Below are 14,761 nucleotides of genomic sequence, written 5' to 3'. Positions count from 1 at the left end.
TCTCACCTTCTATAAAATCAAACACAATATGCACCATGACTTTTCAGTATAGATCATAATGCTCTCAATTTACCTCGCCATATTACACCAAGGAGGTAGATTTGTTTATCTCTAGATCGACTAGATGTCTATAAGATTGCTATGACTCTGTATGTACATTATGGGACAAATTCAACGTTATGGCAACAATACTTTGTTACATTACAACATTAAATCAAATAGGTTTCTCCTAACTTCATTCCTATTAGTAATATCTCCATGATCAATAACATCAAAAGTCTTAATGCTAGAGTTATAAAAACTGAGCTTACCCTACCCGACTAAATCCTCACTTAAACCAAAAGTTACATTAGGAATCCCCCTTGTGAGTAGGGCTTCCTAATGTTTTTTTTTTTTTTTTTTTTTTTTCCGTACCTTAAAAAAAAGTGACTTTTTAGCTTTCGACTTGCATGACCCAATCGACAACCAAAACTCCAAAAGTGGCTCTTCAGATTTTTACTTGCATGACCCAATCGAACGGATCAAATCACTCAAATTGACACCTCTACCAGTCTACCACCTTAAAAATACCCCATCCATTTTTAAATACTTGCACCATTTCTTCATGCGCGGAGTTTTAGGAGAAACTAGTTTAGTCTCGTGCGTTGTACGAATTAAAAATATATTAATTGTTTAAAATAGTTGTCAATATTTTTAATTCAAAAAAGTGTAATTATAATGTCATTAATTAATTTTGAAAGAAGTATTGTATTTACGTAGTCTTAGAACTTAAGATGAATTCTTCAAAAAAAAAAAAAAAAGAAAAAAAAAATCCCTAGGAAGAAAAAACAAATGATGATGTCAAAAATAGTTTTGGTGGGAAAAATTTTCATAAAAAGGTGACATGTGTCCCTTAATGATGTCAGTATGTTTTGTTTTAATAATAGTTAATAGATTAGATAAAGTAATAAATATGGAGATAGTGGGGTAGGTGGAAAAATAAAAATTTGTAAAAAAACAAAAGTAGCGGAGAGAATTGGAGGAGAGAGAATATAAAATTAATAAAATATGATTCATGTTGGGTCTAGGTGAGAGAAATGAATAAAATATTGTAAAAACATTCCAAATAAGGAAATGGTAGAAGTATTTAAAAACGGCCGATAAAAAAAAGTAAAACAAGTATTTAAAAATGGAGGGAGTAACAATAAAAAAAAGAATTATTTTTTTTTCGTCAATTTCTAATTTTTGAAATTTCAATTTAATTATTATTTTTGGCAATAATACTTTCTAGATTTCTAAGAAAATACTAGTAGTTTAATAGTGTCCCCCCTCACCAGCGCCTCTCTATCCCCTTCTTCATCCTCTCACCCACTTTCCCCCCTTCTCAACCAGCTAACTCTAATGGCGACGCTCCTTCGAAGCGCCAACTTTCGAGCACCAACACCTTCTCTCGCTTCTACAATCTCTCCATTAAGATCATTCAATTCTTCCCTTTTTGTTAGTTTTAAAACTAAGTGTTACACCAGAAATAGTTGCTTATATACCCACAATTCTCCTTCAAAATTATCAGCTAAAAATGTTCCTTCAAAATTTTTGACCTTTTCTTCTTCTGGTGAAGCTACTGAAACTGAAGAAGTTCAGCAGCCTGAGATCCAGGTAATACCCTTTTCCTGTTTATTTATTTTTTTCCATTTTATAATGATTTCTTCAAGTTTTTATCTGTTAATTTTGTAAATTCAAGTTTGCTAGTCATTTAGTTGTCAAGAAATGATTCGACAATTATAATTTCATTTCATTAATTGATAATTGTGCTATATATTTTGTGTATAGAGAGTTGCGACATTAAATGTGGGCAATGATGTTGACGGGATTTGATTACAGTTCTCGGGTTTTATGCCCGCGACTTAATCAATGAAGCTAGTTGATATATGCTTTGTAAATGCTATAAGTAAATATTTTCGCTAGATTAGTGTCAATTAGACGACCGTTTCCAGTAATTGTTGATTGGGAAGGCTTTGTTCTTGTGTTACACTCTTGAATTGCCATTTGGGCCTTTGAAAATTGATGAATTTGTATTAGAAACACTTGAATAATAACAAGAAATGGTTGATGTTGACTTCTGGATATTGTGCAGTGAGGTTGGATAAATCAATATTGGCCTGCTGCTTGCGTCCAATTTAGGTGCAAGCAACCTCAATTGGTATAAATAGGAGTGTTGTTGATACCCAACTAAGCCATTATGTAACAACACACCATATATCACAGTGATTATTCAATGATGCCGACTAAGCCCTTAAGCTAAAGAAGTGTTCACGGCGCTAGTTTTAACCTTCTATCTTTGATAAATCTTTGTCCTTTTAACAACCACCAAGATGGATGCCAGATTATGTGTCACTATGAGTTTAGACTTTAGACTTTTCATTCTCCCCATTTTTTAAAGTGGTGGATATATGTATGCAAATACTCCAATTCATCTAGTTGTTCCACCTCCACTTTCCCTTTTGGGATGTTTAGAAATAGTTTCATTTTTTGGTAAGATACTCCCTAGAATGACTTTGTTGTCTTTTGATGATGTAGAGAGACCTGAATAGTGTTTAGTATGAAGAAGGTAAAATATCTTAGCTTACCATGGTATGCAAGCTTGATTTTACGAACAAATTATGTATTGTTGGCTACAAATTGTGAAATGGTTTCGTATTGAAATTGTAAATTCGGTGTAACAGGTAAATGTCTCAATATCAAATTGTATGAATAGTTAGTTTCGTTATTTTGTATTTTCATGTCCAAGAGAAGGGGGGAGGGCCGGAGGGGGTGTCTTGGTAGTCATCTCTCTCTCTCATTTTAATGCCTCTAGATTATGGACAAGTCTTTATTGAAAAGATAATTCAGATTTCAATAATTTATAATAATCTCATTCTAAAGCACATTCTGAATTGTGTGATTCTCTTTAATTTACTTTGTCGAAGAACCTCTACAGTCATCGGTGTATTTCAGGGACGTGCTACTTATATCTTGTTTTATTTAATTACTAATGCGCTAATTGGTGATTCTGTATGGTAATACATGGTATTGCACCATATATTTTTATTGTCATCCATTACCACTACCACTCTTAGAGGTAGTGGGGATTTATGACGACAAATACATGTTTGGGATGGAGTGCCATTACCTTGAATGTGGCATGGAAACTTCTTTACCAATAAGCATATAAATCCATTGCCATTGCTATCACTTATTGCTAACTATCAGCATTACCTAATACTCTGGTCCTCCTCCCCCCTTAGCAATTTGCTTATTAGGAATGTGAGTACTAGAACACACATATTGGTAAGGTGGAACAGTTTTGGATTAATTTAACCACAATTGAATGCAATGTTTTGTATGGAGAAAATGAACTTAGAGAAGAAGTTCTAAAGGTAGAAGATGGTAGAGAGATGAGAGAGTTATTTGATTAATCGGAGCATAAGGAAAGTGTAAGTTATAAAGTTCGAGTGGCCTACTCAGTCCCTGACAAATACAATGAGAATGTTTTTCTGCATAATACTACACTCTATTTCGTCAGTTCTCTCTCCTGAACTATCAGAAAAATTCCCTTATTGACATCAAGTTGCTCCTCAAGGCATTCTTGATTCTTCTCCAGATTTTCAACTAAATGCTGGTGAACTTCCTGGTATGCCCTTCCCTTTACATCTGGTATATGTGAATTGGATCCTGGGTTTTTGCTGATTATGACAATACCTGCCACCCACAACTTCGTCTTATCACCATGGTGAAATGTTGGGAATTGATGATTGGAGATTTTGAAAGCTTCCCAAGTAGCTTCTTCCTTGCTTAAGCCCTGCCACTTTCAATACCTTGAGGCCTCACACTGCTTTTTGATGGCGCACACCCGAATAAGGTTTCAGGAAGAACTTTGAGCTCTAGGTTGGAGGTGGGCAATAGTCCACAACTCCCCATGAGCTCACTTCAAATGTGAGACATGGAAAAAGAGTTGGATATTTGTACCCGGGGGCAACTCGAAGCAATAGGCTGCGTGATCCATGCATTGGACCATTGAATAAGGTCCGTAAAACGTGGTAATTCTCAAAGGGCGAGGGGACCAATGACCACTGATGGTAGGGTTGCAGTTTGAGTGACCTCCTATTTCGAATATCACCTTCCTCCACTTCCTATTTGCCACCAACTTTATACGTTGCTGAGCCATCATATTTGAATTGTTCTTTCTGAAAGAATCGTTTTCTGTCCTTTGCCCATTCTTTTTAAGGCTAGAGGATCATGACCATAAAGGCTCCTGAAGAGGTCATAAGAGTGGAAGTATGTGGTGAAGTATTTTATTAATTCTGAGCCCATGCTAAACATTGAGCCCATTTTCGAGGCTAACCATTGACAAAGCACCTTAAGTGTATCCACACACTTATACACAGCTTTCTGTTTGCTTGTCACCCTTAGGATGATAAGTCGCACTTCTTAATAACTCAGTCCTTGTAATTGGATAAGCTCCTTTATCATAAATCAAACCCAATAATTTCATTGTCTTGGGATTAATAATTCCTACCATTCTTGTCCGTGTTTGAACTTGGACAGAGAAAAGGGGAACATATATTAGAAGATACCAGTGTTGAGTGGTCTTTGGTTAATCTCATTGTGCTGTATGTCATCCAATAAATCTGTGAAATTCACATAATATTGTTCTTAATTTTTTATATAATGGAAAGTAATGAAACAAAAGCTTATGTAAATTGATTTTCTTTTGTGATTCATGGAGTGCCCGACTCTCATTACCGTACAAACTTTTTCTTATTGTTATGTTTTTGCTTCAGATAGGTTGTAATCAGAATTTAATACCTATGAGTGGGATACAACGTAAATAGCATCTCTGAAGCAGTGGTAAGGCTGTATATTTTGGACCCCCAGTATCTCGCCCAGCTTCTTTAGAGTTGTTGGGGTAACATTAATGCCAAATTGCTGATGTTCATGTTTGTAGTGTATGTCTTTTCTGTTCTCTACAATAAATTAACAAAAACAAATATTTTTGTATACTGAATACTTGATGGTAGGCTGAAACTACCTAGTCATTGATGCATGGTCTTGAAGCATAATGGTGCCAGATCATGATTTGTTATGTGATCTGGGGTTTACCTGTACTCTGGTCAATTTATTCTTTGCTTGAATACATTTTGTTACAAATTTAGGTTGAAAGGTAGTGAGTCGTTTGTATTATTTTACATATTCATGATCTTGTGTTTTGTAACAGGATAAAACAGATGAAGGTGTGAATGGTGAAACTGCTGAAGAGGCAGCGAGTGATGATGTCAAACATGATACTGATGAAGCTCCTGCATCCCCAGTCATAACTGCTTTACAGCTATATAAAGAGGCAATAATTAATAATGATGACTCTAAAGTTGCTGAGTTGGAGGCATTCTTTAAATCCATTGAAGATGAAAAGGACACACTTGAAAGAAAGGTGGCCTCTTTGTCTGAAGATCTTTCAATAGAAAGAGATCGTGTTCTGAGGATTAGTGCAGATTTTGATAATTTTAGGAAGAGAACAGATAGAGAACGCTCTTCTGTGGTGTCAAATGCACAGGGAGAGGTTGTTGAAAACTTTTTGGCTGTTTTGGATAATTTTGAGAGGGCTAAATCCCAGCTCAAGATAGAGTCCGAATCAGAGGAGAAAATCAACAATAGTTATCAGAGCATATACAAGCAGTTTGTTGAAATTTTAGGGTCAATTGGTGTTGTTCCTGTCAAGACAATCGGAAAACCTTTTGATCCTTTGGTGAGTTCATTTATTTTGATTACGTAGTCCTTATTCTGTTAATATGTTGAAAATTATTGATTGCTGCTGCTTGAGAAAATAAGCCTCTTCTTTCTGTTTCCCCTGTTTTTTTTTCTTCTTTTCCCCTATTATTCCCTTCTGGCCTGGGTCTTGGACTCTTTGGTCAAACATAGAGGAGCTTGTCTTACCTTTGTACTAGATAGGTTGACTAGCGTATAGCATTTTGTTCAAGTAGATGATTTATGGAAGTACTGTAACATGTTTTGCTTGAGTTACATAATATGGAGCTCCTCCTGAATAACTTGATTGGTTTAGTGATTAGCTGTTTGCTGTGTGGATTAACAGGTGGGCAACCAAGTTGGTATGAATATCAGCCGAGTACTTGGCAAAATGATTCGATTACTCAATCATGGTTTTTCAGGTTTTATGAGGACCTGGATACGTTCATAACTCAAAAACCCAAGTATTTCTTGATTTTCTTGCCAACTTGGTGAGTCCACGTAGATATATGTTCCGTGCTGGAAGTATGCCCATGTCATGTATAGAGTTGTCTTAGGTTATTGTTGTATCCCATATTTTACCGTTTCATTGTTCATTAAATTCTGACATAAATTCTTGGCCATGATTTTGTCAAAAGCTACATGAAGCCATCATGCGAGAAGATTCCACAGTATATGATGAGGGCGTTATAATCGAAGAATATCGTAAAGGGTTTAAGCTTGGTGATAGGCTACTACGTCCAGCTATGGTTAAAGTATCCGCAGGTCCAGGACCAGAAAAGCCTGAACTGGTTGAGTCATCAATACAAAAAGAGGGATCAACTGATGACAGTGATGGTGCAAGTGAGGAAGGTGATTCAAAGGACCAGGCAACTCCTTAAAGTACACTTTTGTTAGATTAGGGGAGAGTTTGAGCAGCTTTTAGTCGGGTAACAGTTGTTTTCTCTGCTGTATTAAAAATCTATTGTTATTGTTGTTCTTCTCCATCATGAGAGAACAAAGATTGTAGAATTTTTTTGTCCAGAATTCTGAGAAGATAGTTATAGATACGCTAAATGAATGCGTCATTTGCCTTCAACTTTGGTGAACCCAAAAAAGATAGAACTTTGTATTAAGATTTGGAGGATCATTTTATTGTTCCACATCATGTATGCAGAATACATTATTTTTACGGTTATTTCACAAGGTATTTTAGGTATTACTGTGAATATGTGATAATCTTTGAGGTTAGGTGCTAATGTACGAAATGACACTAATGACCAATGGTGTTTGATGGACGTCAAGAGGTAAAATACCTTTAAGAGCATAAAATATTGGTAAGGATGCTAAAATTCTTTTCCATTTTCTCTCTCCTTTTCTCTACTTGACACATCACACTCTCTTCCCTCCATATCACTTTCTTCTATCTCCGTTGGTGCCTTTTGTTTTATCAAATAAGTTATCATTTACAAATTATGGCCGTTTTACATTTTTTAAGTCACAAAAGTGATTTCACCATTTACATTGTGACAAGCGTCACCCTTTTTAATGTAAGTGACCGTTGCATTTTGGCCATTTATGCCTTCCATGCTACTTTTGCCTTTTTTTTTTTTTTTTTGCTTTTTTTTATTCAGGTTTCGACTCATGGGACGAGGCATCTTTTCCTTTCAATAGAAAGGATTTGCTCTTATCCTATTATCAGTAACAGGATCCTATTACAAATTTCCACATCCATGAGGAAGAGCAAAAGGATGTAAAAGGAGAGCTAAAAGGATTAAAATCCTCATTGCTGCTAGTGATCTAAGGGATAAAAGTATTTTTTTTTTTGTGGATATTCATTTTTTTTTTTTTTGAAATGGCTTAAAAGTAAAAGTATTCATAAATTTATTGTAAAAAAAAAGTATTCATAAATTTGATGGCTATTTAACAACCCGTCGTTCTTTTTGCCCCTTCACACCTAGGATGCACGGACACTTCACCCAACTGTTGAAATGGACATTATGTCAGACACAAACACTGTTCGACATGCGATGATACGTCTCAACCGTGTCCAACTATGATAAGGCGCGTTTTGCTTTTTGACATACCATCTCATCTTTTCAACTTTTTGTAATGGAAAAATTATGTAAAGTAACATTGATAAGGTAAGAGTTAATAATATGAGTGCCTTCATAGCTCATTGTTATATATGAACCAAAAGAGTTAGACGGAATGACAATATTGTATTAATGAAGAGAAAGAGATTAATTGTGTAAGTACTTTATGCTGATTAGTTTGATAATTTGATAATATATGAATTAATGATTCTAAGTATAGGTCATGTTTATCATTTCTTTTTTGCTTATTTAAATATGATATCAATATGATATTTTGATATTGCATAATATGAAATAAATTGTCAAATTCTTTTTTCTTTTTACATGAATTTTAATATGTCGTTTCCGTGTCCCACAATTTTAAGATTGACACTTTTCCGTATCTGTTTCGTAACCAAATTCGTGTCAATATCTGCTCTTGTATAGCCTAGCTTCACACTTGTTCTTCTTTCTTCAATTATAAACCTTAAGCAATTAGCTCACAATCTCACATATTTAATTCATCATTTAAATATTCTCCGATCTCAGTAATTGTAAACTAGAAGTAGTGTTGGAAAAAAAAATTAGATTTTGATGGCCTCAGTTATGTGGTCAATTGGTCATTCTCTAACCTAAATTACTTCATTACAAAAGCGATATAACGAGTTAAAGTTGTGATCAATTTTGGTTAAGGACTTATAGAAGTGCCTATAGTCCATGAAATTCTCATTCCTCTTGGTGTTTTTTATTTTCTCCTTTTGGAAATTTGGGTAGACCATTGTTCTCAACATTTTAAGTCATATAATTTTTTTTTTTTTTTTTTTTTTTTTTTTTTTTTTTTTTTTGTAAGAAGAAAGTCATATAAAAATTAATGGGAAATTTTACATTATAACCCTCTACTTCTACGTTGTGCCCCATCTTTTTGAAAGTTATACATTGTAACCCTCAGGTTTAATTAGTAAACATACGATGACCTTGGCGTTATCTCGCCGTTAACAAATTCCGTTATGTTGTTAACAAATTACTTGTCGTCAATTTATAGTTAAATTCAAGGAACCATATTTGCTATGTAATATTAGTAAAGTATCTTATTGGTAGTGTATTACACTCTCTGTTTTTTTTTTTTTTTTTATAAGCTAGAGTTGAGATTTTCCACTATTCCTATGTCATCATTGACTTAATTTGATCATATAATATGTTGTTGGATTTTTCATAATGTCTACTTTTATTAATTAATTTTTTCATAATTTTTATTAATATCTCATTAAATATATTGATGGTCAAAGTTGTGTCTCGGACTCTCGGCAAATGTACAAGTTTGACTATAGCTTATAAATAAAAACAGAGAGAGTATCATTATGAGTAAAATATGTAGGGCAATTCAAAGGTTGAAGGAGATGTCTAAGATTGTGAGCTCTTTGCTTGAACTTTTAAATTAAAGAAAGAAGCACATGAATGTGTGACAGTGTTAGGGGGCAAAGAGCCAAAGACTGTAAATGTGGTCAATAAATAGCCATCAAATTTGTGGAAAACAGAAAAACTACTCCCTCTGTTCCCTCTAATTTTTGACATTTGGAATTATGCGCGGTTATTAAGAAATTATGTAAAGTAGAGGTATATTGTAATATTACAATGATTGAAAGTACAATTCTATTAAAAAAAATACTCGTATTGTACATGTGGGGTGAATAAAGTAGAGGAGAGAGAAGAGAGAAAGTAGTAATGATTATTAGAAAACTATTAAAATAGTACAAAAGTACTTTAACACATGGAATAGTAGGGAAAGTATACGCCACTAATGTGTAGAGTCCTAGAGGACACTAATAGAAATAAAATATATTAAAAAGATTAAAAGAAAAAAGGAAAAATAAATTCATTGTGGAAAAAAAACATAGGCGCCAAAAGTCCTTGGCGGTAAATGGTGAAAATAGAAGCGGGAAATATTATACTATGAAGTTGGTAAAAAAGTTTGATGAAAACAATTGAAGAGAGAGAAACACATTTGAAGAAAGAGAAACCACAAGTGAGAAGCTCAATTGAAGAGAGACAAACGACAACTGAGAAGCTCGATTGAAGATAGGGAAACCACCAGAAGCTCCTGTAGATGCGTCTGTTAAATTTAAAATATCATTACGGAGCATAGGTAGGAGGTAAAATGTGTAAGGAGATGGTGGAGGTTGTCAATTTGGAAGCCGCAGTAGAAATTATTAGTGAAATCGATGATGTGAGTTGCTTTTTTATGATGTTGTTTTGGTTTTGTAGGTGTATTGCATTTGTATTTCAATATGTGTAGTTGAATTAGTTGGTACGAATTAAGGTTTTCTGAAATTTAGGGTTTCTACATATAATGTCAATGGAGTTATTAAATTTGGTTTCATTGATTGATTGATTTAATATTGAATCGGGGAGTAAGACAATTAATGTTATTCTCTAACCATCTGAAGATGGACAAAATGTAGATCGGACAAATTGAAATCCCTAAAGTAGTTTAAGGTTGTTTGATGTTTAACTTAACTTTACCAACACAAATTATGTCTTATAACAACTAGATAAAAGTTAAAGAATTTGTAATACCAACAACAATGATTATATTGTAAATTATTTAGAAATGGTTGTATTAAATGCATCAATTAATATGAATTAAGCTATTGTCATGTATTCACTAGTGGCATATACTTCAGCATTCACTTGAAGATAGGTGTTTGAAAGATGAATGTGATCCAAAATTGCAAACCGTAAATGTGTAGGTATTTTAAGGTTGTTTGATGGTTTAACCAAACCTTACCAACAAAAATAATGTGTTATACCAACTAAAACATAGGTGAACATTGAGTAATACCAAGAAGGAGTGACTATAATGTGAAATATTTAGTAATGCTTATATAATGTAAATGAATATAATTAAGCTATTGTAATGTTTTAACTTGAGGGGTTGGTATTTGAGAGTTGTAATTTTGAAATATTTAAGTACTGCTTGTACAAAATGTCGTGAAAAATAATTTTGAGAAAGAGGAGCCTGTTGATTTGGATGATGATTATGATGGGGACATAGATGTTAGAGTTGGTGCATCATCAGGAGATAAAGATGTTAGAGAAGATGCATCTAAAGAAGCAGAAGGAGATAGGGCATCAGGAGATGAAAATGTTAGAGATGGTGCATCAAGAGATGAAAATGTTGTTGTTCCCCCACCCTCGGTAGGTATGGTTTTTCCTACATGGGAAGAATTGGATAAGTATTATTGAAGTTATGGTAAGCAAGGGGGTTTTGATGTAGTTCGTGTAGCTGGGACAACGAAGGGGAAGGTTGATACAGAAGAAGGGAAGTCGAAGAATTTGAGGAGCTATGTTTGGAAGTGTGAATGTTTTGGTACAACTATTTATAGGCGATGGGTGAATGGAAAAAAAGTAGTTGTTTCAGGGGAGGCCTTAATAAAGAAAAGTCAAAGAAGTGTCAATTCCCTGTTATGATATATGCAGTCATTCCAAAGAAGGTGAATGGGTTATTAAGAAAGAAGTTAATGATCATAAGAGGCATAAACCTATTCAGTCTCAGCACATTAGGATATAAAGGCAAGAGGCTATTACAAAGATGGTCGAGTATAGGGTTAAAAATGACACTAAAGCAGGGGCTCCCGTTCTCTAGGTATATCATAACTTAGCTAATCAGAGATGTTGTTAACAAGAAAATGCAATTGGAGCTTAAGAATGGTGATGCAGCTGCGATGGTAAAGTACTTTGATAAAATGACCGCTAACAATCAAAATTTTTTCCACCTCCATCGCTTAGATGATAAAGGGCAATTGAAGGACGTGATGTGGGTAGATGCTCGTAGTGGAGCAACGTATCAGTACTTTGGTGATGTTGTATGTTTTGATACTATGTATCTTACAAATCTGTATGAGTTGCCCTTTGCAAATTTCGTAGGGGTTAATCATCATGGGCAATCCATATTGCTAGGGTGTGCATTAATTTCTCAAGAAGATGAAGAGACATTTGTCTGGTTATTTAAAACATGGCTTTCATGTATGGGGGGTAAACCTCCTACCACGATTATGACTGACCAAGATGCTGCTATTAGGAAGGGAATTCGAATTACAATGTCGTTTCTAGAAACATGTCATCGATGGTGCATGTGGCACATCATGCAGAAATTTGGCGCAAAACTTGGGGCTTTGGAAAAGTATCAAGAAATTAAGGATGTTTTTTAAAATGTTATTTACAACAGTATCACTCTAGAGGAATTTGAAGAGGAATGGTGTGCTATAATGGAAAAATATACATTGGAAGATAAGGAGAACTATAGCTGGCTGGAAGGTAATCTTCAAATACTACCTGACAATATCATTTCTTATATTAGATTTTTTTTACCTAATCAACAAATTCTTGCGTATGTGGATTGATTTATTTGTTTGAATTATGTATTGGACTGTATGTTGATGGATTTGTTTATGGATTATAGGTTTGTATGAGGAGTAGGCGATGTGGGTACCACCTCATGTGAAGCACGTTTTCTGGGCTGGTATGCAAACGACTCAAAGGATCAAATGTATCAACAACTTTTTTATGGATACTTGAAGAAAAACACGAGGTTATACCAATTTGCTCCAAGATATTGCAGGGCAATGGAGAGTAGAGCAAAGGATGAGAAAGAGGTTGATTCAAACTGTTCTCGATTCGTTAGGCCGCTAATGACCGAGTTCTCAAATGAAAGAAAATTTAAGAAGGTATATACTGATGCCAAGTTTCAGGAAATCCAAATACAATGCAATCAGGTGGGGTATCTGACTGTAATTGGTCAGGAAGCAATTTCTGAGGATATTGAAGAGGTGACTTTCTCAGATAGTGTTTAAATATGGTCGAAGAGTTTGAAAAAAGAAATTTCACTTTCGGATCGGGAACATAATTATAAAGTAACATTTAACAAGCACAAGAAATTTGCAACCTGTGATTGCCAGAATTTCGAATGCCATGGTATTGTGTGTCAGCATATTATCAAGGTGTTATATATGCGTCGTGTGAAAGATGTTCCTTCTGAATATAATCTAGATCGTTGGAGGAAATACATCCAGCAAAAGCATGCGCATGTGAAGCTAGCGTACTATGATCCTGTAAAACAGAAGAAGTCATGAGGTATGACAAAATGATGTTAGCGGTAGAACCAGTTGTTATGCGAGCTTCAGTTTCCGATGATCTTGTAGACATTCTATTGGAGTCAATAAAATTATGGTTATTTGATTGGATGAAAAAGAAGGAGTAAGTGAATCAGTGGACAAGGATGGTGATGGTCAAGGTCAAGGTGAAGGATGCACTGACGAAGAATGGAATGCTAATACTGATGAAGATGGTAACGTTACCCCATCACCTAGTAAAAATAATTCACCCATTGCTACCACATCACCCAGTACTCCTAATGAGAATGTTGTGAAAGATCCTCCCCCTAAGGGGAAAAAATCATACATAACTAGAGGTAAACGGTTCAAATCTGCTGTTGAAAACAACCAGGGCAAGGCAAAAAAAAACGGACAAGCGAAGGGAAAGCAGAAACACGTGGATGTGGATGTAAACAACCAGGGAAATACAGTACTGTAGGAAATATTTCAAGCCATCCCACACTTGAGCCCCACTGTGATCATACACTTAAGCATGGTGGCGTCCAAAGGGAAGGAAGCTAGAGCAAAAGAGTCGCCAACAAGTTTTAGGAACTTGTAAACCGTTCATAGGGTGAAGGTTACACCCCTTAACGATCCATGAGATCGTCAACTCCAATAGGTATGGAACCAAGACTGGTGTTCGGGGATGAAGGTACAAATTCAATCTAAACGAGAAAGAACCTGCCCTAATAATAGGCCTCTACTTTATTCTTCTCGTATTCATGTGCGCTTTCTGACTAACATGCAATCAATAGGTTTACCCTAAACTTGTTTAATCTATGTTGGTTAAATATTAATGTACAAATAAAACTATTATTGGCGATCACTTGAATTATAACCATATTAACCCTAAACAAGATTATTAATTATCTTATTAAGCGTGATTACAAGTACAAATTCCCTTTAAACATGCATAAAAGGTGTGATCAAGCAATAACAACAATATTTATCAAGCAACATAATAATCACAATCATCATCAATAATAATATTCAATCTCAAAGCATAATAATGATAGCAAGACCCTAGGCATGATACTAACAATATTAATAACAAACCCTAGCATGTCACTAAACATTAAAGATCAATTAGCCCTAACATGACACTAACATGACATTAGGAAAGAAAGTAGGAAGCATCATAGAAATCATAATTGATATAAGAAACTTATTCATTACCCTAAACATGATACTAGGAAGCAATAAAACATCCTAACATGATACTAGGAATCAAAATAATAATCTAAGCATGATTTCTATATCATAATATCAATGAAACAATTAAAGTACTTACTTCGATGCCTCGTACCTCTTTCTAATAACAAAATACACACGTTAGTAGCTTCAAGGAAAAATATAAACAAAACAATTAAATTAAATAATTGAAATAGGGATTTGGGACTAAACCCTCAGAAATTATCAACCTTTCACGTCTAGGGCAAAGGTAACCTCAAACTTGGCTAGGTGTGTCTAGAACTAATGTATGAGGAATTGTGTAAGAGGGAAGGCTAGAGAGAGAGAGAGAGAGAGAGAGAGAGAGAACAAGCTTTATCTTAGAGAGAGAGAAATTAGAGAATTCTGGTTATTGAAAAAGGAGGTCTAGGGACCCTATTTATAAGAAAATAGTCCGGAATCGATAGAAACGAATCAGAGTTCGAAAAGGAATAAAACATTCTTCTGTCGCCAGCGACAGAGCTCGTCGCCAGGCAACGAAACTGTCGTTTGGCGATGCAGAAGGTTTTCCACGCGTTTTAAACGCGGAATCTATTTTCAATAAAATCAAGTCGTAAAATCCGTACG

At 34.7% G+C, this 14,761-nt stretch overlaps 2 protein-coding genes across 3 annotated transcripts; both read left to right on the top strand.

The window, feature by feature from the left end:
* Positions 1 to 1,284: 1,284 nt before the first annotated feature.
* LOC145567577 (uncharacterized) lies at positions 1,285 to 6,937 on the top strand. 2 transcript variants are annotated; one of them, XM_081626889.1, is made up of 4 exons: positions 1,285 to 1,635; positions 5,234 to 5,761; positions 6,107 to 6,251; positions 6,399 to 6,533. In XM_081626889.1, exons 1-3 carry the CDS (start codon positions 1,381 to 1,383, stop codon positions 6,209 to 6,211), a joined length of 888 nt encoding a protein of 295 aa, XP_081483015.1. In that variant the 5' UTR covers positions 1,285 to 1,380; the 3' UTR covers positions 6,212 to 6,251; positions 6,399 to 6,533. The 2 variants fall into 2 exon arrangements, with proteins under 2 accessions (XP_081483015.1, XP_081483014.1); XM_081626888.1 differs by lacking the exon at positions 6,107 to 6,251 and having other exon boundaries at positions 6,399 to 6,937.
* A 4,563-nt stretch (positions 6,938 to 11,500) lies between these two features.
* LOC145566628 (protein FAR1-RELATED SEQUENCE 5-like) lies at positions 11,501 to 13,403 on the top strand. Its single transcript, XM_081625985.1, has 5 exons — positions 11,501 to 11,940; positions 12,040 to 12,128; positions 12,291 to 12,640; positions 12,800 to 12,863; positions 13,063 to 13,403. Exons 1-5 carry the CDS (start codon positions 11,501 to 11,503, stop codon positions 13,401 to 13,403), a joined length of 1,284 nt encoding a protein of 427 aa, XP_081482111.1.
* The last annotated feature ends 1,358 nt before the right edge of the window (positions 13,404 to 14,761 follow it).

The sequence above is a fragment of the Chenopodium album genome, chromosome 11 (assembly GCF_948465745.1).
Source record: "Chenopodium album chromosome 11, dcCheAlbu1.1, whole genome shotgun sequence".
NCBI classification, from domain to species: Eukaryota; Viridiplantae; Streptophyta; class Magnoliopsida; order Caryophyllales; family Amaranthaceae; genus Chenopodium; species Chenopodium album.
This window is presented reverse-complemented; position numbering and strand designations above follow the sequence as displayed.

Bases quoted from the DNA above. Each gene is read 5' to 3' on its own strand.
- LOC145567577 (XM_081626888.1), top strand. From the start codon at position 1,381: ATGGCGACGCTCCTTCGAAGCGCCAACTTTCGAGCACCAACACCTTCT. The intron at 1,636-5,233 runs GTAATACCCTTT...GTTTTGTAACAG, and splicing joins TTCAGCAGCCTGAGATCCAG to GATAAAACAGATGAAGGTGT. The intron at 5,762-6,398 runs GTGAGTTCATTT...TTTTGTCAAAAG, and splicing joins GAAAACCTTTTGATCCTTTG to CTACATGAAGCCATCATGCG.
- LOC145566628 (XM_081625985.1), top strand. From the start codon at position 11,501: ATGCAATTGGAGCTTAAGAATGGTGATGCAGCTGCGATGGTAAAGTAC. The intron at 12,129-12,290 runs GTAATCTTCAAA...TATGAGGAGTAG, and splicing joins GAACTATAGCTGGCTGGAAG to GCGATGTGGGTACCACCTCA. The intron at 12,864-13,062 runs GTTGGAGGAAAT...TGGATGAAAAAG, and splicing joins TTCTGAATATAATCTAGATC to AAGGAGTAAGTGAATCAGTG.